Source organism: Cotesia typhae, unplaced genomic scaffold, assembly GCF_013202065.1.
Source record: "Cotesia typhae breed Kobodo isofemale line unplaced genomic scaffold, CoteBio_Ctyphae contig_123, whole genome shotgun sequence".
Classification (NCBI taxonomy): domain Eukaryota; kingdom Metazoa; phylum Arthropoda; class Insecta; order Hymenoptera; family Braconidae; genus Cotesia; species Cotesia typhae.
Window position 1 is genome coordinate 2,861,665 of NW_027423715.1, and position 23,644 is coordinate 2,885,308.

General features: G+C 25.7%; 2 protein-coding genes across 3 annotated transcripts in view; one reads left to right on the forward strand and one right to left on the reverse strand.

Annotated features, from left to right (window-relative positions):
* Positions 1 to 11,313, forward strand: part of LOC141536977 (E3 ubiquitin-protein ligase AMFR) — a 59,199-nt gene extending 47,886 nt beyond the window's left edge. For both annotated transcript variants that reach the window (XM_074257822.1, XM_074257814.1), the window contains 7 exons: positions 737 to 994; positions 3,342 to 3,497; positions 6,619 to 6,932; positions 7,617 to 8,013; positions 8,093 to 8,334; positions 8,947 to 8,985; positions 9,058 to 11,313. In XM_074257822.1, coding sequence (XP_074113923.1) covers positions 737 to 994; positions 3,342 to 3,497; positions 6,619 to 6,932; positions 7,617 to 8,013; positions 8,093 to 8,334; positions 8,947 to 8,985; positions 9,058 to 9,253 — 1,602 coding nt within the window. In that variant the 3' untranslated portion in view covers positions 9,254 to 11,313. The remainder of the gene's footprint in view (positions 1 to 736; positions 995 to 3,341; positions 3,498 to 6,618; positions 6,933 to 7,616; positions 8,014 to 8,092; positions 8,335 to 8,946; positions 8,986 to 9,057) is intronic.
* A 613-nt stretch (positions 11,314 to 11,926) lies between these two features.
* On the reverse strand, positions 11,927 to 12,777 carry Dad1 (dolichyl-diphosphooligosaccharide--protein glycosyltransferase subunit). Its single transcript, XM_074257895.1, has 2 exons — positions 12,464 to 12,777; positions 11,927 to 12,159 (listed from the first exon to the last, which is right to left on the reverse strand). Exons 1-2 carry the CDS (start codon positions 12,666 to 12,668, stop codon positions 12,029 to 12,031), a joined length of 336 nt encoding a protein of 111 aa, XP_074113996.1. The 5' UTR covers positions 12,669 to 12,777; the 3' UTR covers positions 11,927 to 12,028.
* Between the last annotated feature and the right edge of the window lie 10,867 nt (positions 12,778 to 23,644).

Below are 23,644 nucleotides of genomic sequence, written 5' to 3' on the forward strand. Positions count from 1 at the left end.
AAAACCAGGAAGTGATAAAATAAATAAATAAATTTAGTATTTATAGAATTAAATGTAGGAAATATAATCTGTGTGATACCTAGATATTTTATTTTTATTATCTAATAAATTAAAATCAACATGTTAATGGTGAATCACAACTGTATGAAGTGAGTGGTAAACGATATACTGAAAAACACATTTGTAATCAGTCATTATCATTAATCATAATCATCAGTCATCAGCATTATATTAATCTTTACAATTTAATATAATCCCATAATAAAATTGAGATGAAATGTATGTAGCATCAAACTTTTCGTAACGTGATTGGTCAAATATATCAAAGCATAAAAATATATGCAAATCTTAAATTCATGCGCGCGCAAATTTGAATTCTAGTAGTTAGTTAAAAAACATCTTTTTAATATATGTTAAACGACTTAATTTTATTACTAAATTACACAATGCTTGATATATAATATATACTATGACGTAGATAAAGCTTACGTTCTCTTATGGAAGGATTTATTTTAATCAATAAAATTTTTTTTTTAATGTTTGTTAGATGGTTTATTATTTAACTAATAATAATAATAATAATAATAATAATAATAATAATAATAATAATAATAATAATAATAATAATAATAATTGTTTGTTTTAGCTAAAACAGCTATTTAAAAATTATCCATAATTTTTTACAATTTTTATGACATTTTAATTAAATTAAAATAAATTAATAATTTTGTTTCAGCCATTAATGAACATAGCTTACTGCGCATTGATTCTTCTTGGGAAAACGATTCAAAAATTTGTCTTCGGAGAATTAAGAGCATCAGAGCGACAGCATCTAAAAGATAAATTTGGAAATTTTATATTCTACAAGTTCATATTTGTGTTCGGTGTTCTGAACGTTCAATATGCTGATGAGATCGTTTTGTGGTGGGCTTGGTTCACTGCACTTGGATTTCTGGGTCTTCTCAGCCAGCTCTGTAAAGATCGATTCGTTTACGTGAGTACAAAATGTTACATATTAAGTTATTATGTTTCCACGCAAGCCCGTTTATTTTCAATTACAAACACACACTGCCATGTATTCAAATTCAAATTCAAATCAAGTAACCTTCGATAATATTATAATCAATAACAATAATAAGGAATTCCTGATAGAAATCAATACTTTTCACTTTATTTGTACTGCCAATTGCCAAGGTTTTGTAAACACAATCTTAGTTAAGTTATTCATGTGATTTTTATCATTTTATCTTGTAATGTTGTTCATTTTTAAATTATTTTTATTTTTTTTTAACCGATAATTGAAATCAAAAGTATTTTTTTTTTTATTTAATGTCCGATATTTCGGCTACGAATTGTCATGCTGAGACCATTAAAAAACAAATTAATACTGTTTGTACAATTTAACTGACCTTGCATTCATGAGGTTCAAAAAAATTATTCCGAGTCTAGACACTAAAAAAAAAAAAAAAAAAATTTACAAAATTTAAGATTCAAAATGTTTTTATTTATATTTAATATTTTTTTTTTGAGCCTTGAAATATTTTTTTTCAATCAACAATTAATAGAAAAAAATTTCTTAAATTATATTAAAATTTAATAGATAGTTTATTGAAATATTTATGTGCCTACGGAAAACTTAACTTTACTAAGTGATGCTGATTTACTTATGATAATTAAAGTACATTTAATTACGCTTAGTTACTTATCAACTAATTACTTTACTCACATTTAAAAAAATTATTATCATTATTATTATTTAGAAAAACCTGTCTAATCACATATGTTCTTAGAATCAAAGTAACAGCAGAAAAAAATTTTTTGTCAAAGATAAAAATTTAATTTGATCGTCACGGGTAAAAAATAAAAACTTATCAAGATAAAAACAGGTTTGTAAAAGTACTGTGATTTATTGTAATTAGCATTTAAATTAAAAAAAAAACAATATATAGATATATATTTATAAAAATTCGTAAAATATAACAACACTGGCACCAGCCTAAATTTAAATATGTTACACTTAAATGTTTTGTTAAATTTCATTGGATAAAATAAAATATATGTAATTTTATATTCAACAGGCTGGTATGATTAGATTTTATTTTTATTATTATTATTATTATTATTATTATTTATTTATTAAAGTACAGTTATAAAAGATATTAAAAGCTCCAGTAAAAGAGAAAGAGCATAAAATAGTGTTATATGGTAAGACACAGTTAAAATGAGTGGCGAGCGAATATTTCAACGCCAGACAAGGATTAATGGCCAATCTAATCGAAGATTAGCCTTGATTAACTTCGCATTTATTTTATAAACCACGATCATTACTCTTTGCTCTATAATTTATTTAATACATAATCCTTTTTTTTTTTTTTTTAAATTCAATAATATAAACCATATAAATTTTATTTTATTATTTAAGTTGTATTATTAATCGGATGCGTCATATCAAAGTCAATGGCAAATAAGTCGGTTACGTCTATTAGATTTTCTTAACAAGATTATTCCCTCTTAAATATTTTAAATTTATCGATCTGAAAACACCGATAAATATTGTTTATATTTAATTTATATCAATAAAAATATTGACATTGATTTCAGATGGTGGTTTAAAAAAAATAATTGCTAAACTTTTTTTTTATCCAGAGACGTGAAATAAATAAAATAAGTCACAGTAGTCCACTTCAACTGATATGAAATTAGAATGATAGATTAATTTTAAATCTTTAAAATCGGCGGACCAAATCTTTATTGTATCCGAGCAAAGTGTGTCGTGTGAACGTATACTAACAAGCCGCTGAATGAAAAGAAGCAGTCCTTGAGTCGGCTAGAAAAATTAGAACGCGAACAATATGCGACTCTTGTAAGACCAGATAATTAAAAGAGGAAAAATGTTTAAAAAAAAAAAAAAATATATGGCACTTAATGTTTAAAAAAAAAAACGCAATTTTGCACAGCAAAAAATTTTGTGTTAAATATTTAACACTTTTATTTATAAATTTAACATTTATTGCGTTAAATTTTAACATAAAAATTTTTAACTGTATTACATTAAATTTACTGTTTAGAATTTATTATTTACAAAATACAAATTTTATTAATTTTTTTTCTTTACTTGTTGAATAAAGAAAAAGGGCTGAGCAAAATAACACACTTAAATATTCAAGATATTAATTGGCGTACGCCGGACTCGAACCCGGTCCAATGTTTTGGTAAACAAGAGTCGGATCCGATAGGCTACTGCATATTATCATCATTAAACAAAAAAAATTTGAATTTGAATAAATAAATTATTATTAATTTACGAGATCATAATAAATATAAAAATAATTATTTTACAGTTATCCTTTTCGCCAACAACACCCGGATGGAGTCACGCACGTCTTCTCGGCTTACTCGCGGCGATCCTGGCTCTATCCTTGTTTATGCTACTTATATCGACAGCAGCAGCCTTATTTTTTGTGTCCTTCAATACTTATGCGTTTATGGCAGCTGAGGTAAGTTGTTACCATGCGTCGTCGTCGACGCTGTTATTTTATATACTACTTGGTATTGATCCTTGACGATGGTCAACAATCACCGAGAAAAAACATTTATGTTCATACATCCACATTAAATATAAAATACACTCATGAATTGTTGCATAACTTTCTATTCCAGAAAAAATTTTATCTTGAGCTTAAACTTTTAAATTTATATGCATTTTATATGATACTGTGCCAAGGAAATCTTCCACTATTTATCCATATTCAGCTGTTGTATAATATTTAATAATTTTCTCCAAACTACTCTACTCAATATTTACCGAAATTAAATTTTTACATTGCTATTAATTATTTTATTTTAAGTAAAAAAAAAATAGTCTATTAATTTTAAATTAAAAATCATCAACATAAAATTTTTTTTTAAGCTTAACTAAAAATTTATTTATTTATTTATTTATTAAACGCTCTTTACTCATTCATTAAAAATTTTTTCCGTATATTGATTAACTCAAAAGAACTTGTGAGGCTCCCAAATAATCGCATATGTTATCAGAAAAATTTATAGTTGAAGGTAAGGCAGTTGAAGGTAAAAATATAAAAGAATAATTAAGATAAGAAAGTAAAAACGTGGATTTAACTGTGAATACTGTAGAGATTGTCCAAGTTATTACCGTTATAGACAACTGAGTATATACATATGTTGTGTATGTATATATAAAACACCAATGACGTTTCCAAGCGATACGACATTAGTTATACACATATTTACATTGCGTTACTACGGCAATGCATTTATGCGGTTTTTAAAGCCCAGCTTTAGTACAACATATATATTGGCATTATAAGTGTCTTGCAATTGTATGTACAATTTAGAGGATCTACCGTCTTTATTTGGTCGATTAATTTAACGAGAAAATTATATTGTGTACACTAACAATTTTTTTTTTATTTATTTATTTTATATCCCATGATTTTTATCAGATGTTGCGTTCAAGTGACAAACATGACCGGGTAAAAGTCAATAGAATGGCAGTTACACTCCCATCGGTGTTGCGACAAATATATTAATTATAATTTGGAAAGAAAAATTTTTTTTATCAAGCTTATTAAAAATTTTATTGATAAAAATGATTTTCAAAATTTAATTTTAGCAAAAATAAACAAAAAAAATTTTTTTAACAGTAAATTAAAAAATTAATGAAATAAAAAAAAGGCAATTAGATATAATGGTGAATGACCTTTAAGAAAAAGAATATAATTTTATTTCAAAGGTCTGGGGCATCAACCGACACTATTCTATCTTTTATTTGCACCTTTCTCTTTTCTTTCCTGCTCGTGGTCTGCCGGTTTGCAGTCGTGGTTATAGAAAGTTTTTTTATTTATTATTTTCTTGCAATAAAAAAATAAAAAATTTCAAGAATGCACATAAATATATATACAGTTTTTTAACCTTCATAATTTATATAACAGTTGCAAAAAATTATTACGTGTTATTCAATAATTGTTGGGAAAATTCTTTGTTTTTTATTTTTAAATTACTCACAATTCATAACAAGTAATTAATCATTTTTCATAGACAATAATTGTTTAATTATTATTCTGGGATGTGTAATTAATAATTTAATTGAAAAAAATTTTTTTCTAAGCTATTTATTGTGTTACATTCACCTGATAAATTTTTTTTGTCATATATTGGGTGTTAGATAACTTTTTTTGCTTACAAAGTATGAAATGTAACTTTAAATTTATGCAATTAAATTATAATTGTAAATTTTAGAATTTTAATGACGGACTTTAATTTATTAGACCGGGTAATTTTTGTTCAGGAAAGTGTAAAACAACACCCCGCAAATTTAACGATTGAATTTTCCGGGCAGATGCTCCCTCAGCTCAAAATAGAACAATAGAACACGCATTACATTAGCGGTGTAATTATTACTTTAAAACCCCACAATGTTATTTCGCAAAGTTGTGGATAAAACATAAAAGTGCTTTTAACAATTTTCACTCATTAACTTTTAGAATTATTTTATTTTACTTTTATAATTAAAAAAAAAATTTAATTTAATTATTTACACGGAAAATAATTAGTCAAGTGATATAAAAATTTTTTTATTGAACTTTTTCATTAAAATTTAAACTTTTTTTGTAAGCTATTAATTTTAAAAAATCTGTAGCTTGTAGAAAGTTATAAATATTTAGTATGTTGGATATTTTTTCATACTTTTTATTTATTTATTAAATTAATAAATAAAATAAAATAAAATTAATAAAAAAAAAATTTTGAATGTTAATTTTTAAAATAACCCGCTTTTTATACAGAACAAAAAATTTACTTGAATCAAGAGAAAAATTTTTGAATGAAGTAAAATAATTTAAAAAAGTTCAATTGTCATAAATCAAGACAAAAAATTTTTTAATCGAGTAAAATTAACTTAAACCAAGAAAAATTTTCTAATTTAAAAATTTTTTTTACTCCAATCAAAAAGATAAAATTCTTCAAAATTATTTACTTGATTAAACAATGCCATTTTTATGTATAGTTTTAATATCACTGTACTCCAACCGCTTTTGGAACTTTTAAAAAACAAAATTTGGTTCCACTTTCAAATAAATAAATAAATAAATAAATAAATAAATAAATAAATACCAACGAAAATAAAAGTATAATACTTGAATATCGTCGAATTATGTATGTATTCCGACGTATGACTCACTGCAAAAAAGTTTGCTTCAAATTAACGGTAGTTTTTTTCACATCGAATAATAAATGTATAAATGTAAATTATCGAGCACTAGATTAATTCAGAAGTAGGTCGATAGTTTTAATAATAATTTAATGATATATCTCGTTTCGAATATCGGTAATAATTATTTACTCAACAACTGAATCTAATAAAATGTATGCATGCGATAAAAAAAGTAAAAACATACTCATAATTACTGTAATTAAAAACTTGATAATTCAACATTGTACTTGATTTTTCTCAGTTGCAATAATTACCAATTAGAGTAATTGAAAAACCGCTGAAAAAAATTGAAGTAAAAAAAAAATTCAATGCACTTTAATGAGTAATTTTTTTTTTTTAGAAAACTATAATTATAATCATTAATAAATGGATTATTTTTCCAGTGTATCCTGCTGGCAGTTCGTACAACTCACGTGATGCTGCGATACGCAATTCACCTTTACGACACGAGATCATCGCCCCCCCGGTCATCAGACAAACGTGGACCGCTGGCTTATTACACGGAATTAATTTGCGAATTAACTGTTCTCGCAGTTGACTTTCTTCACCATGTTCACATGCTGTTGTGGAGCAACATTTTACTTAGTATGGCGTCGCTTGTAATATGCATGCAGTTACGCTTCCTATTTCATGAAATTCAACGTAGAATTACTAAACACAGGAACTATCTTGCAGTATTAAACCATATGGAGAAAAAGTATGTATTTATTATCTTATCTGGAATTTAAATTTCATTATTTGCCAGTAAAGTTGCTCAATTATACAGTCGTAATAACTATTTTTTTTTTTTAATGAAAAAATTAAAGAATTTTAAAGATATAAGCTCATCCCGGTATTACACTCATCAAAAGCTTTCATTTGAGTATCTACATGCATTTTTATATATTTTTCATATTTACATATATATAATATATATAAATATATGAAAAATCGATGTGGGTACTCAAATGAAAGGTCTCTTAATAATATAGATTTTTGGAAAATTAATAATTTTAAAAATACATATTTTCTTATTTTAATTGACTACAGTCGAGGGTAGAAAGATGCTTGAGTAAATTTATATTTTTAGAATAAGCTTTGTTTGGATATTAAAATTCTTAGAGTGGTTTTCGACTTATTTCAACTGGTTTTTAGTTAATAAAAAATTGTTAAACATGACACATTTTATTTAAAAATTAATTCAGATTGTTAAATTTATGTTAATTAAACTCATAAAAATAACATTTTAGTTATCTAGCTTTTTAAGTGTAATATCAATCAATTTTTTTTTTATTTGATTTTCATATTTGTAAAAAAACTTCTTATTAATTTTATTTAACAAAAAAATTTGTTATTAAATTAATTTAATTTATTAAAAAAATTATTTAATTAAAAATTAAAGCTACCCAATGGCCGCACCAGAAGAACTAGCCGAAAATTGCGACAACTGCGCAATATGTTGGGAGAAAATGGACTCAGCCCGAAAATTGCCATGCAGCCACTTGTTCCACAACTCCTGCTTGCAATCTTGGCTGGAACAAGACACCTCGTGTCCGACATGCAGGCTGACATTGAGCATGCAGGCTAATAGACGCGATAGCACAGTAGAATTAAGACCAGAGTCACCCGAATCACAGACATCAGTCGGCAGAAATGATAATCACTTCTTTCACTTTGACGGCTCGCGGTACGTGTCTTGGCTGCCGAGTTTCTCTGTCGAAGTTACGCATAATCGTCTGCGAGGTGACATTCTTACCTTGGCGCACAGCAATTCTCAGCTGGATGCAATGGCAAGACAAGTAAGTCGATCAGTATTCCCGAAAATTAAATTACTCTTAATATTATCATACATATTTTAATTTTTTTTTTTATTTTTAGGTATTACAGTTATTTCCTCATTACCCGCGGAATGTTGTATTAGAAGACTTGAGAATCACCAGATCTGTCGAGTTAACAGTAGAAAATATCTTAGATGATAGGTTAACGCTGCTGCATCATGTGATTGGCGAGATCGAGCCTGAAACTTCGACTCAAACTCAAACTAGTAGTAATCATATTTTGCCTAGTCCAGTTACTTCAAAGACGTGGGATCCCAAATTTGATGCACCTGTTGTTGATAGGTAATTTATTATTATTTTTTTTTTTTTTTTTTACAGTAATTTTACTCCGATTTGACTAAATAATTTTTCTGGTTATACTGCCCCAGATTACACTGGATATAATCCGAAAAAATATCCCGTATAATTTGAATTATACTCAGTAGAATTTTAGATTATATAATTTTTTTAAAAACTTTTTTCTTTTTTAATTTATAAATTTTTTTGGAAATTTTTTCAATTTGTGATAATTATTTTTTTTTTAATTGTTCATTTTTTTTATGTATTTTTCATAATTAATTTTTTTTAATATATTTTTTTTGATACATATTTAAAAAAAACATTAAAAATGACAAACTTAAAATTATTTTTTGATTTTTGCTGCTTAATTTAATTTATTATTGTTTAATGTATTGACTTTTATAAATTACTAAATACATGAATAATAATTATCGAATAGATGATAATAAAATCGTGTTGTTAAGTAGGTCAATGCAAAATCAACAAACATGTGTTACAAAGTATCACATTATAGTTTTTCCTTTTCTTGTAAATATTTTACAATGAATTTTGTTATCATAAAATTAAAAAATTGGTTTAAATTTATTTATACTTTTTTTTTTTTTTTTTTTTTAGAATGTCACCAAGTAAAGATATTATTCAAATAGTGGAAAAGTAAATATTTATTTATTGTTATTTAATTAAGTATTAAGCTTTTTATAATAATTATAATAATAAACTTTTTAGTCAAACTGAAGAACCATCAACTGTTGGCGGAAGATTTTCAAAATGTTCAAGTGAACGTGAGCGAATATTACACCGTCGTAAAGAGCATATGCTTTTGACAGCAAGACGAAAGTATCTTGAGAAACACCGAAAGTCTGAAGTTGAGTCAACATCATCTGGAATTTGTTCTGACAATTCAATAGAGTCCAGATCTTAAAATAACTCATTAAATAAATTTATTTTAATTATTATTTTCGAGTAAAATTATTAAAAAAAAATTGGTAATTAAAAATAAAAAAAAAATTTATTTTTTATTCATCAGTCTTGTACGAAAAAAAAAAAAATTATTAAAGTAAGATCAATTGATTTTTTAAATATTGAATGTTGAAGATAAAAAATAATCAGTAATTATATTTGTGACAATATATATTAATGATGTATATATTTTTGTCAATTAAATGCAAAGTATAAAAACGGAAAAATTAAAAATAATAAATTTTCAAAGTTGCGCATATCGGAATTTAAAAAAAAAAAAATTTAAGGCGTATAAACAAATTAAAAAATATTCATTTAATTAATGTTTTATCATTTAAAATTTTAACTTAAATATCAAAGCTAACAAAATAATGGTAATAAAAACATACATATTTATAATAAATGATAAATAACAAACGGCTGTGTTTTTATGCAAGATTAAACTTAAAATAAAACTCTACATCAAGTTAATCAAAGGACAAAAAATATTTAAAAATGACAGCTGATTTTAAGATAAATTAAATTTTTGAATGATTTACTAAAGAGAATGTTAAATAAATTCAGCCTTGCATTAAATCTGCCGATTATTATCGAGTAAATTTTTTTAATAGAAAATAAAAATTAAAATTAAATTTCAATGAGCTTTTGATTATTAAAAGTACTAAAGTTGATAAGTGTAATTATTTAGAAAATTGAGTAAATGTTATAATTATCAGCAGCTCAAATAAATCCGACCACTAGAACAGATTAAAGACTAATTTTTAAACTCAATAATATTTCATTGTTCACTTATATGTTTGTAGTACTTAATTATTGAGGAATTCATAAATTATTATTTTTTTTTTTTCATAAAAAATTACCGAATTTAAAATTTTCATTTCAAAGCATTTGGCTGATGAAACACTTCGACAATTTTAACAGCACTTTTTTTTATGCCTGAATAAATATTTACTAAAATCTGCTCTGATAATTTTTATTTTATTTTATTTTTTTTTTCATTCAAGTGTTAAAAAAAATAAACTTGTTAGATCATACTGTTAATGATTGAAAATACCAATCGTTGAGTATTTTTGAGTTTATAATTTAAAAATAAAATATTTAAATACTCCAGTAAATATTTATATTTATTAAAAACATAAAAAATCATTACAAATTTTAAATTTAATTTTACAGAGCAAGATTTAAAAAATTAAGCCATTGAAATATTAAAATTTATAAATTAAAAAAAAAATTGTAACAAGTAAACTATTAAAATTATTGATTTTAAAAATTAGAGAAAGCTTGCAATTGCTATAGTTAATTACTCGACAATAAATCTGTCAAAAAAGGCTGTCATAATTACTCTTAATTATAATTATAATTATTTATTTTAAAATTTATTTTAATTAACGTGTATTTGTCATTCATGTGCCAATTATACACTCGGCTTTTGTTGTAACTATTTCATTTATTTAAAAAATATTTCACTATATAAATAATTAATTAAAAATTATAATCATAATTAATTTTTATTTTAAAAATTAAAAAACGAGTGTTTTTATTTTTAAAATAAAATATTTTAATTTTATATTAATTTGTAAATTATAAAATATTTGAAGATTGTACTTTTTTTTTTTTTTTTTTTTTTTTAATTATTATTATTATTATTTACAATTATTCATCCGTGAAATTATTATAGAAACAATATTATAATTTTTATTATTTATTCCACTGAAATTATATTAAAAAAAAAATTATTTTGAAGCTTTTTAAGGCAGTGTACTTTTAATCTAAATAATTTAATACTTATCCATTGTAATAATTACCGATCATTAATTATGATGTAAAAAAAAAGTTTGTAAACGAGCTGATGATTAAAATCTGAGAGATTTGTATGAGGTTTATGTTTTATATATTTAAGCTGAAAAAATAAGAAATGTGGAAGCAACGTAGATATAAGTAATGAGTGAATATTTAATTATAAATAATCAATATCTAATGTATCTTAAAAGTATTAAATAAGTTAAATCGTTATTGATCTTACTATTATTTTTGAAATTTATTAATATGCTTACGCAACTTAATATGATCTACGATAAATTATAATAATTAAATGTGTTGTGCTTTCTTTAAAAATAATTCATTAATTATTATATGGTATGATTAATTAGCTGATTGCTTTGTGATAAAATTTAATTAGAATTAAAGAATTAATTTTAGGATATATTTAATGAATTTGTCGATTTTTATACATTAAAAATATTATTTCATTTTTATTTTATTTATTTTAATCATTTTTTTTTTTTATTAAAAAATTATTAGATATTTTTTTTTAATTAAAAAATTAATTGATAATTAAAAAATTAGTCTTAAAATTGTTCTAAGTTTGTAAATTAATTGCTGGAGTGATTTTTAATACCGGAAAGAATTCTGATTTTTAGAATAATTAATTGAATGTTTATTTTTTATTCACTTAATTTATTTATTATTATCTTGTCTAATTTGCTAGACTGTTAAGTGATTTATAAAATTAATGAATATGTAAACGAACTGACTGTATAAAAATATTGATAATAATAAAACAAATGCTCTAATATTTAGTTTATTTTTATATAAACCTTGCGTGATTAAATCTATTGAAATAATAAGATAATAATTATTAATAATAAATTTATTTCATTATTACAAATAGTGCAAAGGGTTTTTGTCGTCTAGGTATAATTTCAATTAGTGATTTTTTAGATATTAAATATTTAAATTATCCAATGAAATTCATTACGACGAGATGGAGGATGATGTGGGCAAAAATAAAATCTGCAAATCCACGCTCAGGACTTATTCCATAAAATTGACTTTTATTTTGCGGGTTAACTTGTAATCTCAAGCAAACTGCAATAAAAAAATTAATATTAGTAATTATTTAACAAAATAAATAAGTTAAAAAAATTGAAATAATTTGATTAAAATCAACAGACATCTGACAATATTGAAGATTTTTTTAGTAAATTATTATAAAAATATTTTTCAAATAAATTATGATGGTAAAATTTTTTTTTTTAATTTTTTCAATAAAAATCATTAAAAATATTTTTGATGGCTTTGTTGTCATAAAAAAATTCTGAAAATTTTCAGATGTCAGCTGATTTAATTTTCATGAGGTTATTACAGTAAATAAATGTCAAAAATAAATTACCTGCTAAAACAAAGCAAGAAACACATGAAATAAATCCACTTAAAAAACTGTTGAATGGAAATGTGCCAACCAAGCAACAATACAAAAATTGTATGACACCGGTGAGTAAAATGTACAGCAAGTACGAATCAATTATTTTAAGTTTCTTGGGTGTACTTTTGCTGTACTCGTTGAAAAATTTCTTCAGCACTGCTACGATAGACATTATTGCTATTTTTTAATTATTTATAATAATTGTAGTATCTTGTTCAATAATTTTTCAGTTTTCCAGCGATTGACGCGTGGCAACACCAGTATCACGGTTAATAATATATAATAGTATCTGTAACAACATAAAAAATAAAAGATGTTGATAAACTCACATACAATGCAATATAATATAGAAGGAAAACTTACGGATAAATTTATACGATCGATTAATAAAAAATAACATGGACTCCTGTGTGATCAAATGACAGTCAGAACTCGGCAGTTGATATTGAAGTTAATTGACATAAGAAATTTTTTTATATAATTTTAAAATAATTAAAATAATTAATAATAAAATAATAATGAAAATTAAATTAGCCGACATTTAAAATTTTTATTTTTTTTTTTTAAATTATTACAAAAAAATAAAAAAAAAAATTTTCACTTGTATAAATATTTTTAAAAAATTGCATGTTTAATTTTTAAAATTAGTAAAATTTTTTTATTATTTATTATATTTATTTTTATTATTATTTATTAATTTTTTAATTACTTTTTTATTATAAAAATTAAAAAAATTCACAATTGTTAGCTAACTTCACTATCATCAGTTGAAAAGCAAGAAAAGTGGGAGACGTCTTCCTGCGCGAACTTACTGCGCAGTAGCAAAATCCGTTAGCCGCCATTACAGCGACAACCAACGGACGCCTCGGTTAATCTCCCGACAAATTCATAGGAAAGTAATATTTAATTATTGAAATAAATAAAAATTTATATTCATACAGCTTAAATTTGATCCTCGGAATATTTTAAGTATAAATTTAGTCTCGGTCGACAAAGATTTTGGTTTATTTTTCATAAATTATGTAGCCGGTTTGAATGACAATGGTAAGACGCAATTTATTCTATTGTTGAACGCAACTTGGTATTAAAAAATTAAGGAGCGCCTGAATTTGAAACGTTGACGAAAATTATTTCATTTATTAATTAAAATTAATATTTTTTTTAAATTAATTTTTTTTAAAAAAAAAAATAAAAAAAAAAAAAAAAAATTAATAAACTAATTTTATTCCAAATTAGTTTCGAGTTTGTCCGTTAGTGGCGCTAGTGGCAAATTCAAACTTTGCGCGCGCGCGCGCGGAAAAATTAAAAAATTCAAAACTCGGTTATTTTTTAAAATTTCGGAGTTATTTATTTTTTTATTAATTTAATTATAGTTGAATAAATTAAAAATAGTGAAAAGTGGTGTGAATTTAAAAGTGTTTAGTGTTAAAATGTGCAAGTGACTTTAAAAGTGTTTATTGTTAAAATGTGCAAGTGAATTTAAAAGTGTTTAGTGTTAAAATGTGACAGATATTTGTTCAGAATATTTAGTGTCAAAAATTACGGATGAGCAACAGTTTTTTTTCGATTGTCGAGCTCAGCAGTAATGTAAGTTTTTTTTATTTTATTAAAATTACAATTAAAAAATAATAAAAATATTAAGCTTATAAATTAAATATATTTACCAGTAGTTACTTTTACGAGCTTCCGTTAAAACCTCAGAGATGTCAGAACCATATCTAAAATCAACAAAATTTAATTCTCAATATTCATGACATTAAATTTAGCTGTCATTCGATAATACTAAAGTTAGCCGACGTCTTTAATTTTTTGATTTTCTTTTAATTATTAAATTAGAATATAAAACCTAAAAGCATTCTTCTCACACTACCTATTAAAATATCAGACCAAAGTACCTTTAAAAATATTCTCCCAAAAATAAATAAAATCTCCGGGATAATTAGACCAGAAAATATAAATAAAAAAAAAATTATAAAAGAACTTATAATTACTTTCATTTTTCGAGGATTGTACAAGATCTCGTTGCGGTTGAAGAATCAACCTGACTTGTCTGTAATTAGATTATCATTATCAGATAATAAATTAATAAATAATTAAGTAGTATCGTCGTGCTTCAGTTGCAATGTTAAGTTCCCGTTATACAGATAATATAATAAGAATAAAACGCGTATTTTAACGTGGGCGGATGTGATGCATTTTTATACGGAATTGGTAAATTATTATTGTCGAGTCGGTACATTATATTAAAGCAAAAGCAATACAATATACATACACAATAAATTGAGGATGAAGGGTTTTTTTTTTTTTTCCCGATCTTTTTTACCATAAGAATAAATTTATAAATATTCATACATCCTGGTCTCAGAATCGGAGGATTCCAAAATAATTCTGCTCGTGTGAACAGGGATGCTCTAATAAATCTCTTATTTCAATAAATTCTTCCTCCTTTATTATTTAAAATACTATATTAGATTTGAAAATTCTTTTATTATTATCATTCTATTTATACAAATAATTTTTTACAATAGCAACATAAATTTCCGGAAATGTAATGCGCATTTACGGCGAAACGGTACACTTAACCTGAGCCGGCTGGTGTGTACAATTTTTACGGGGTCATGGTAGTGCATTCAGATATTTTAGCTGATCGACATAGATATGCTATACATCATGTGCTGTAGCATACGCATCTCTTTAAGCGTACTGTTATGCATATATGTATTTACATGTTTGTGCATGTATTCTCCCTCAAACTCAAAACCACCGGCAGTCACCGATCGTAATCAAACGGAAAAAAATATCGGTGCACTGCACATGCAATGTCCATAAATTAACTATAATTATTTTAGTATTCTATGTTTTAGTAATCATATATATAGTAGCTGTATACAATTAAATTTTAATATGTAGATATTCAACGCAGTCACATATATATTTATATTCCGTATTGATATATATATATATATATATATATATATATATATATATATATATATATATATATATATATATATATATATATATATATATATTTGTGGATCGTTTAATCCATCGTTTCGATACTGATATAAAATTAAAATCAATACGTAGAAAAAAATTTATTTGAATCAAAAAAATAATTTTGAAGAAATTTTGCTAGGTTCAAAAATTATTTTTTTCAGTTTTTAAGCCAACTATTCAATAGTCGTCTAAATTACAGATTTCGTAAAATTTTATATCTTTGATTAGCATTCATAAAAATTTTTGTTACGATTTTTTCTATGTGATACATAAATTATTAATATTTCTCTTAATGAAAGGTAAAGTAACTTAAAATGGATAAAATTTAATACATTTTTTAAAATAATTATTATTAATTGAATTTCTCAAAAAACAGAAAAGAAATTCCTTATAAAATCAATTCAATAGAACAAATTTTTTTTTTTTTTTGTCAATCTGATATAAAAATTTTTATTTCTCCAAGAAAATAAAAAAAATGATGAATTCGATTCTCTTTTTATTGACGCTCACTATTTTTATTTCTATTGTACAATTTACATTTGCTTGTCTTCATTGTCCAGTTTTTACGGTCCGAGAACCAGATGGCAACTGTGAGACCATCAAATAGTAGAATTCAAAGAAAAACAAACCAGTTGATTAAAAATCTAAAAATACAGATAATAATTTTTTTTTTTTTAACTAAATGAAGAATTATTTTGAATCAATTTGTATAAAAATCCTCGTGCATTTGCAAGCAGTATAATTGAAGGTCTCGCAGCTTCCGAGTGTGGAATTGAAGGGCCTTTTAAACCCCAGAGAAAACTAGATAGAGCAAAAAGGGCTCTCGTTAAAGTAATTTCAAAACATTACATATTATATTCCCGGGTCGGGTTGTTGTCGCAATTACTGGCCCTTGACAATACACGGCGGATGTGAAAAATTCACGAAATATAACAGCTTTATATTATACATATACACCCATGTAAAACATATTTATGCATAGGATGGTGAGAGAATAAGAGAGAAAGAAAAATTTGAATGAGATTGTTACGGTTGTTGGCTATACACAGTATGATGGTAATTTTGCATTTATTTTTACGCATTCATTTTAGTTTTATTTATTTACTCTTTTCCTTTAAAACTCTGTCTACCAGACTGCAGACTCATACTCCCGGTTCGCAATATTTACTAGCTCCCTACCAAAGTGTGAACTCTTCATTTAAATATTAAAATATAAAATACGAGCTCCTTTTAATTTACAATCTTATCATGTTTTTTTAATTGGACTCTAAGTGTTCCCTTGTTATTAGCTTGTGATAGTCATCATGATTAATGCGTTTATAGTGTGTACAAAAAACGGTGGCTGGAAAAATCATAATGATAATTAGAAAAATAATTATCGATCATAAATACTGTCATTTTTTTTTTTTTTTTTTTTTTTTTCATTACATACTCAAAAATTTTAAGTTTAATTGTTACAGACAAAAAAATTAAAATAATAAAAATTGAGACAGTAAAAAAATATGTCGAAATAAAAACTTTATGTAGAAACAATTTTATTAATTTTTTCGATAAAATCAAAATAATTTTGATAAAATCTTACTTTTAAAAGCAAAAAATTGAATTTTTTATTTTAATTAAATCTTATTTTTAAAATTTAATTGTAATCATATCAATTTATCGGTAGAGTATTAATAATTTGATTTTTAAATAAATTTTTGATAACTCTACCTAACTTTTTACTGTCTGTATAAAAGTGTTTTTATATTAACGCAAATCAATGTTAACTCACGACTTTAAAATCCACTCCAAATACTCTCAATAGTATCTTTCGATTTCTATCATCTTTTCGTCACATTGTAAAATGACAGACGTGTTCAATCTCAACTTAAATCACTAATATTTTATTAGGAATTAAATTTTATCATTATTTTTATGAATATTTATCTCATGCTGTACCGCGGTATCTACAATTGTATTATTGCATGGTTTATTAACCCGGAAAAAATGAGTCATACTACTTGAAACTAAATTTCATTTCCTATTTAAATTTCGATCGAATCTTTCAGTTCAACCAAAATCGGTAAATTTGAATTTTGAGGGTCATTTTTTTCCGTATAAAGAAAATATTTCTATTATAGTTATGATTATCAATGATTAACATCAGACTGTCGTGAAATGACTCATGAAATTGTAGAGATAGGTGAGTAGTAAAAGAAAGAGGAGCAATAACATCTATACATCTATATATATATATATATATATATATATATATATATATATATATATATATATATATATATATATATATATATAGATAGATAGATAGATATTCCTATGTACACAAGTAATTTACTCAACTCGACCTATTTTCATTTTTGCATATCGCGTCGCGTGATATGATTCATCGTTAGGAATTTAACGCCGCGTCCAACGGAAGAAAAAAAATACAAGTTAAGAAAAAGTAATAAAAAAAATATAAAATGAAGAAGGCTATTAAAATGAGAACCTGAGTCAAGCGAGTAGAGTACAATTCAACAACCTGGAACGTATGGTTAGCTTGAGTTTGTAGAAGCATAGCTGAGGAAAGTATATGGACAGATTTTTATAATAAAAATGAAAATAATGATAACAATAAGAGTCGTAGTAGTTCGAGTAAAAGTAAGAGTAGACTGATACCGGCACCGACAATATACGCTGTACTCTGTCGTATGGAGTATATGTAGATATATATGTATAAGTAGAGAGAGAATAAGTTGAGGATAATAAAGTACAAGAGATGAAAAGAGTGTAACACGGTGCTTTCACACTATATACGCTTACAATAAGTTTAGTGGCGGAGCAGCAGCAGTAGCAACAATAACAGAGGGTATAGTATGGGTATACATATAGTAGAGAGCACGCTCGGTTGGCCATCCTCGACAAAATCGTATGTAAAGGACGAAGATGGGTCGTACTGATACATACGTAAAACGAATCATTATTTCCCTGCATCTTAAATAAAATTCAAGCTCTGGCGTTCGCTCAACCTTTGTCGAATACCTCGTAAAGTGGATTCTACCTTAACGAAAAACGTTAAATAATAAACTATCTGAGTAAGCGTGTGGTTTTTATTTTATCTTACGTTTTTAAACAATTGCGCTTTGAATTTTCAATGTCTTCTAATGGAAAATTTTTCTCTTTCCTTTAAAGGTTTTTTTTTTTTTTTTTAAAGCTTTAGATTTTTTAAAAGTACAATACTTGTCTGCATTCAACAGAGAGCTTATATTTCAACCGGAAAAATTACTGTCCTATATATTTTTATTTTAACTTTAAAAAATACTCTGGGAAGTTTATTCGTTGAATCAAGATTTATTTTCGGAAATAATCGAGTTACTGATCTTACCACTAAATAAAAAAATAATAAACAACTAAGTAATAATCACTTCAATTAAAAATTTTTTTATCTACGGAACTCTGAAATTACTGAAGTAAAAAAAAAAATAATACGGTATAATTTTTTTCGTCGACCCACGAATAAGTAGTAACAATTAAAGAAAAAATAAAGATAACTTTGTAGCTTAAACTGTCTTGAGTCACGAAGCCGCATAATTACTGGATTTATAAATATTGAGCAGATTAAATTTTAAAATTGAGTATTGAATAAATACCATTGTACAAACAAATGTTGTATCGATAAAAAATAGTTTTAGCATGATTGATATAATACACGAGCACGTATCTGAATCTAATTCTAGATCAGTGAATATAAAATATATTAAATATTCTAGGATTGAAAATGATGAAACAAAACAATACGAAAACGTTGGATTAAATATTAAATATTTAATATAGTATAATAATAATATATGTGTATGAAGAATTCATGATGATAATACTGTTATATAAATACACGTCAAAATCCACATAATATACTGGAGTATGACGTGATGATAAAATCAATCATAAAGACACCTAGATGTTATGCTATGCGGCAAGGTCTGTAGGGATCAAACGTACATCTGAATAGTGTCTATACTCTCATAATTTTCTCGAGTCTTTTGTGTGTCTTACTCATTCATATGGAATTTATAATAAGAATGCGCTCGGCAAATTTGTACACTACATACCATCAACTTACAACACACACACACACACACACACACACACACACACACACACACACACACACACACACACACACACACACACACACACACACACACACACACACACACACACACACACACACACACACACACACACACACACACACACACACACACACACACACACACACACACACACACACACACACACACACACACACACACACACACACACACACACACACACACACACACACACACATTTACATGGGCACATTTTTATGATTAATGATTGAAATGCTCAACAGACCTGGCAGATCTCATCAGCCAGTCATAATAAAATAATAATAAAAAAAAATTGAATAATATTATGAAAAAAAAAAAAAAAATACAATTTAAATCGTCTTATAAATTATAAAGATACCGTCTAATGAGTGTGTGTCAAATTAGTTAAAGTCACTACGGACGAAAATATCGGCGATATTTTATTTCAGCGCTCATATCACGGTGTATTATTCATGAAAAAAAAAAAAAAAAAAAAAAAAAAATTACTTGTTTGAGTGTAAGCCAAGACATATATGATGGCTTAAAATCCTACGCATGATAAATCGCGTAAGGATAAAAACGGTGTGTCTGTATCTTGTATCTTGTGTATATTATAATATACTATTACACTGCAATGTAGAATATAGTATAGTGTGTTGGGGAGTATAGTATGTGTAGGAGGGAGCGTTACTGCAAATTTTGGTAGGCGAGTCACGTTTAACGAAAGGGCGCTGCTGTTTCTGTTGATGTGATCCTTTCACTGTTTTGCTGGTTATAATGTTATTTCATGTGTTAAATTTTATACAAAATCCTATCATTGGTCCTGTTTTATTTTTTCTGGGGGATAAGGTATACTACCACTAGGGTTGTATTACCATTTCAAATAATTTATAATGTCGTATTTTTTTACATTGCGAGTTTATTATATTTAACCCCGTAAAAAAATATTTTGATACGGCTATATCAGAAAATTTAACGTCCGTGTATAATTTTTGAACCAAATGTAGAGTTAAAAATTTCCGACAGAGGGCGCACGGCCCCTGAATCATTTTCTTTGCAGAGAGTTAAGTCTCGGTAATTAAGTTTTAAAATAAAAATCTATTTTTTAAGTAAAATTTGACCAAAAAAATTTTTTTTACTTAAATTACTATGAAGCTTTCAACAATTATGGATCGAGTAAAATTTTTTTTTCAGTGTAGGTAATTTTATTTAAAATACTTAGATAATGATTGAAATATTTTGAATTTTTATTTGGTGGTCCATTAACCTCTTCATCTTGATAGCAAAAAAAAAATACGTAGAGGTGATTTTATTTTTATTAGTGTTATTTAGCGTTTGTCCTTTTCAACTGGCAGTCAGTAAGAATAAAAATAAACTTAAAATTACTAAGTACAATTCTCCGTTAAAACCGCAAGACTCATTGGAACTCTGTATTGTGGCATTGGTAACAACAAAACCGCAATCAAATACACACTTTTCAGTCTATATATAAACGAAATAAATGAAGAAAATAAAACACGTAAAAAATAATAAATGTTATTTAGCTTTTTTTTTTTTTTTATTTTTAAAATATCTTAAATTTCTCATTTGCTAATGCATAAAGGTTTTGACCGGTGCAGTGACTTGTTTTCATGGACATTTGACAATATGACGTTGAGTTTTAAAAAATACCAAAATACAATAAATATATAGAATATGATAAAAGAACGCGAGTAAGAGAGATCTAAAGAGATATTGCAATGATGCTAGTGTATAGTATATTGTATACATATTGTATATACATATAATAATATGTTAGCTTTAGTTCAGAGCATCGACACACTACACACAAACCGACGTTTAAAAAACTGAGAAAGATGTACAGCTTTACTTGTAAAGTTTATAATACTCGGGAAGAAGATAAGAGGAATAACGAGTGTATGTCATACGTCGGTCTGAGAGGGAGAGGAAAACAACAAAAAGACCTGAAAAGTTGAGGCCATTCATCGGTTTACGTGTATAATACGTACGACTACTGCCAGATTGAGAAAAGAGAGATGAAAGACGAGAAAATTGAGGGTGATTTTGTTTTGCGGTACCAGATGAAATGAAAAATGATCTTTTTGATTCATACACACAGTCAAAAATAGTCCCACGTGTTTTATTTGTATCACTAGAGGTTAAGATACGATGGAACAGAATTAAATCCAATAGAATCGAATATAGAGTTCAATTCAGCATGTTCAAGTTAAACTTGAGTTGTGGAGTACTGAGGCGGGTTATTTGCGGGTCGTGTGCCGAAAGAAGAAAGAACCGAGGTGAATAGAAAAATGACATCGATTTTACCAAGATAAAAGTGCGAGGAAATACAGAAATGAATGAAAAGTTGAGATGTTTAGGAATCAATTCTAGCGTTGCAACAAGTGAGAGGAAACATCCATCAAAATATCGATTAATCAATTGTAAATAATGAAGTTTTACGGAAATTTTTATTTTTACTAGTTCTACACTAAAAAAAAAAAAAAATGAATTACTTTATTTAAAAATATTTTTGGATCCTTTGCACGTTAATAAAAAATTTTGTTGAATTTTTTCATGTGATATGTTTTATGTTATATTAAGAAAATAATAGAGTAACTAAAAAGAATATTCGACGGGGTGAGTACCCTCAGGACTGGTTATTTTGAAACAAAACCTGAAGAGGGCTGGTCGGATCGGAGTTCAGTTTGCTCATGGCACGGATGTATAGACGGATAAAATATTCGTGGTGCACGCGAATCCGCAGTTTTTCTTGTATCCTAGAAGTACCTTCGCGCCTGGAGCCGACACCTAAATAAAATTTCACTCGTCTTAATCGAGTGTGCTTCATATTTTATGTCTAAATAACATTATATATATACGTCCATATATATTTTTATAGCGGCAATAATTTTTAAAAATCCATAAAACAGTTTAATGGCACACTTTTATTGTCCTTTAATTTAGCTTCGCAGCCGTTAACTGTTTCATATTAATAAAATATATTGGGTTTTATAAAACTGTAAATTATCTCCGTAAAAATATTGAGTTATCGTTCGGTGTATTATTTTTTTTATAAATTTTGTCATAAGTATAAAAAAAAAATTGTTGAAATTTTTTTTTTTATTTTTTTATTTTAAAAATTAATAATTTTTCAAATAAAGAAGTTATTGATTTCGATCCGATTCTTAATCTTTTAAAAAGGAAAAAAAAAATTTTTTTGGCAAAAAAATCTTGCAATTTAAAGATTAAAAAAAAAGATTGTTCAGTAATTTTGTGATTTTTTAGCTTAAAAATTGATTATTTGGTCAATTTTCAAAGTATTTAAGTCAGAAAATAACGGAAGTTACGGAGATGGTCGGCAAGGTCAACCGCTTTTAAGATTTTTTTATTTATAACTTTTAAGTTTGCGTGACTTTCTCGATTGCGTAGTTAATACTTACATCACGATATTTAAATTCAAAACATTACACAACTCGTGTACCTAACTCTTAATAACTTGATAATATTGATAAATAAATTCATATAGTTAGAGCAGCTAATTAGTTATAACCCGCACAATGCGTGCCAAAATATAAACACTTTGACACCCCCGCAAGCACAATCATGCAACATTCGAAATAGAGAACTCCAATATTTGAATAAAAATTTTTTGCAGCATTAAAATTAAATTTTTTATAAAATGCGCTTACAAATAATTTATCAATACCTTGAAAATCAACCTCATACTTTTGATTTAAAAAATTAATTCCTATTTCAGGAAAAGTTGAAATCTTTCGTAATATATTCAGTCATCTAATTCAATACTTGCATCAGCATAACAGATTAATTTAATATGTATTTGGTATCGTAAGAAATTATAATTTTTATTGAAAATGTAAGACCGTCGATTTGAGGATTTCACAAGTATTCTATTGCATACTAATAATCTAAAAATATACCAGGTATATCTTTACTAGGAAATAAAACACGCTGATACCGTAATTTATAATCTGTTTTATACTTTAGCATTATTTTACCTTATGACTAAACGAAATAA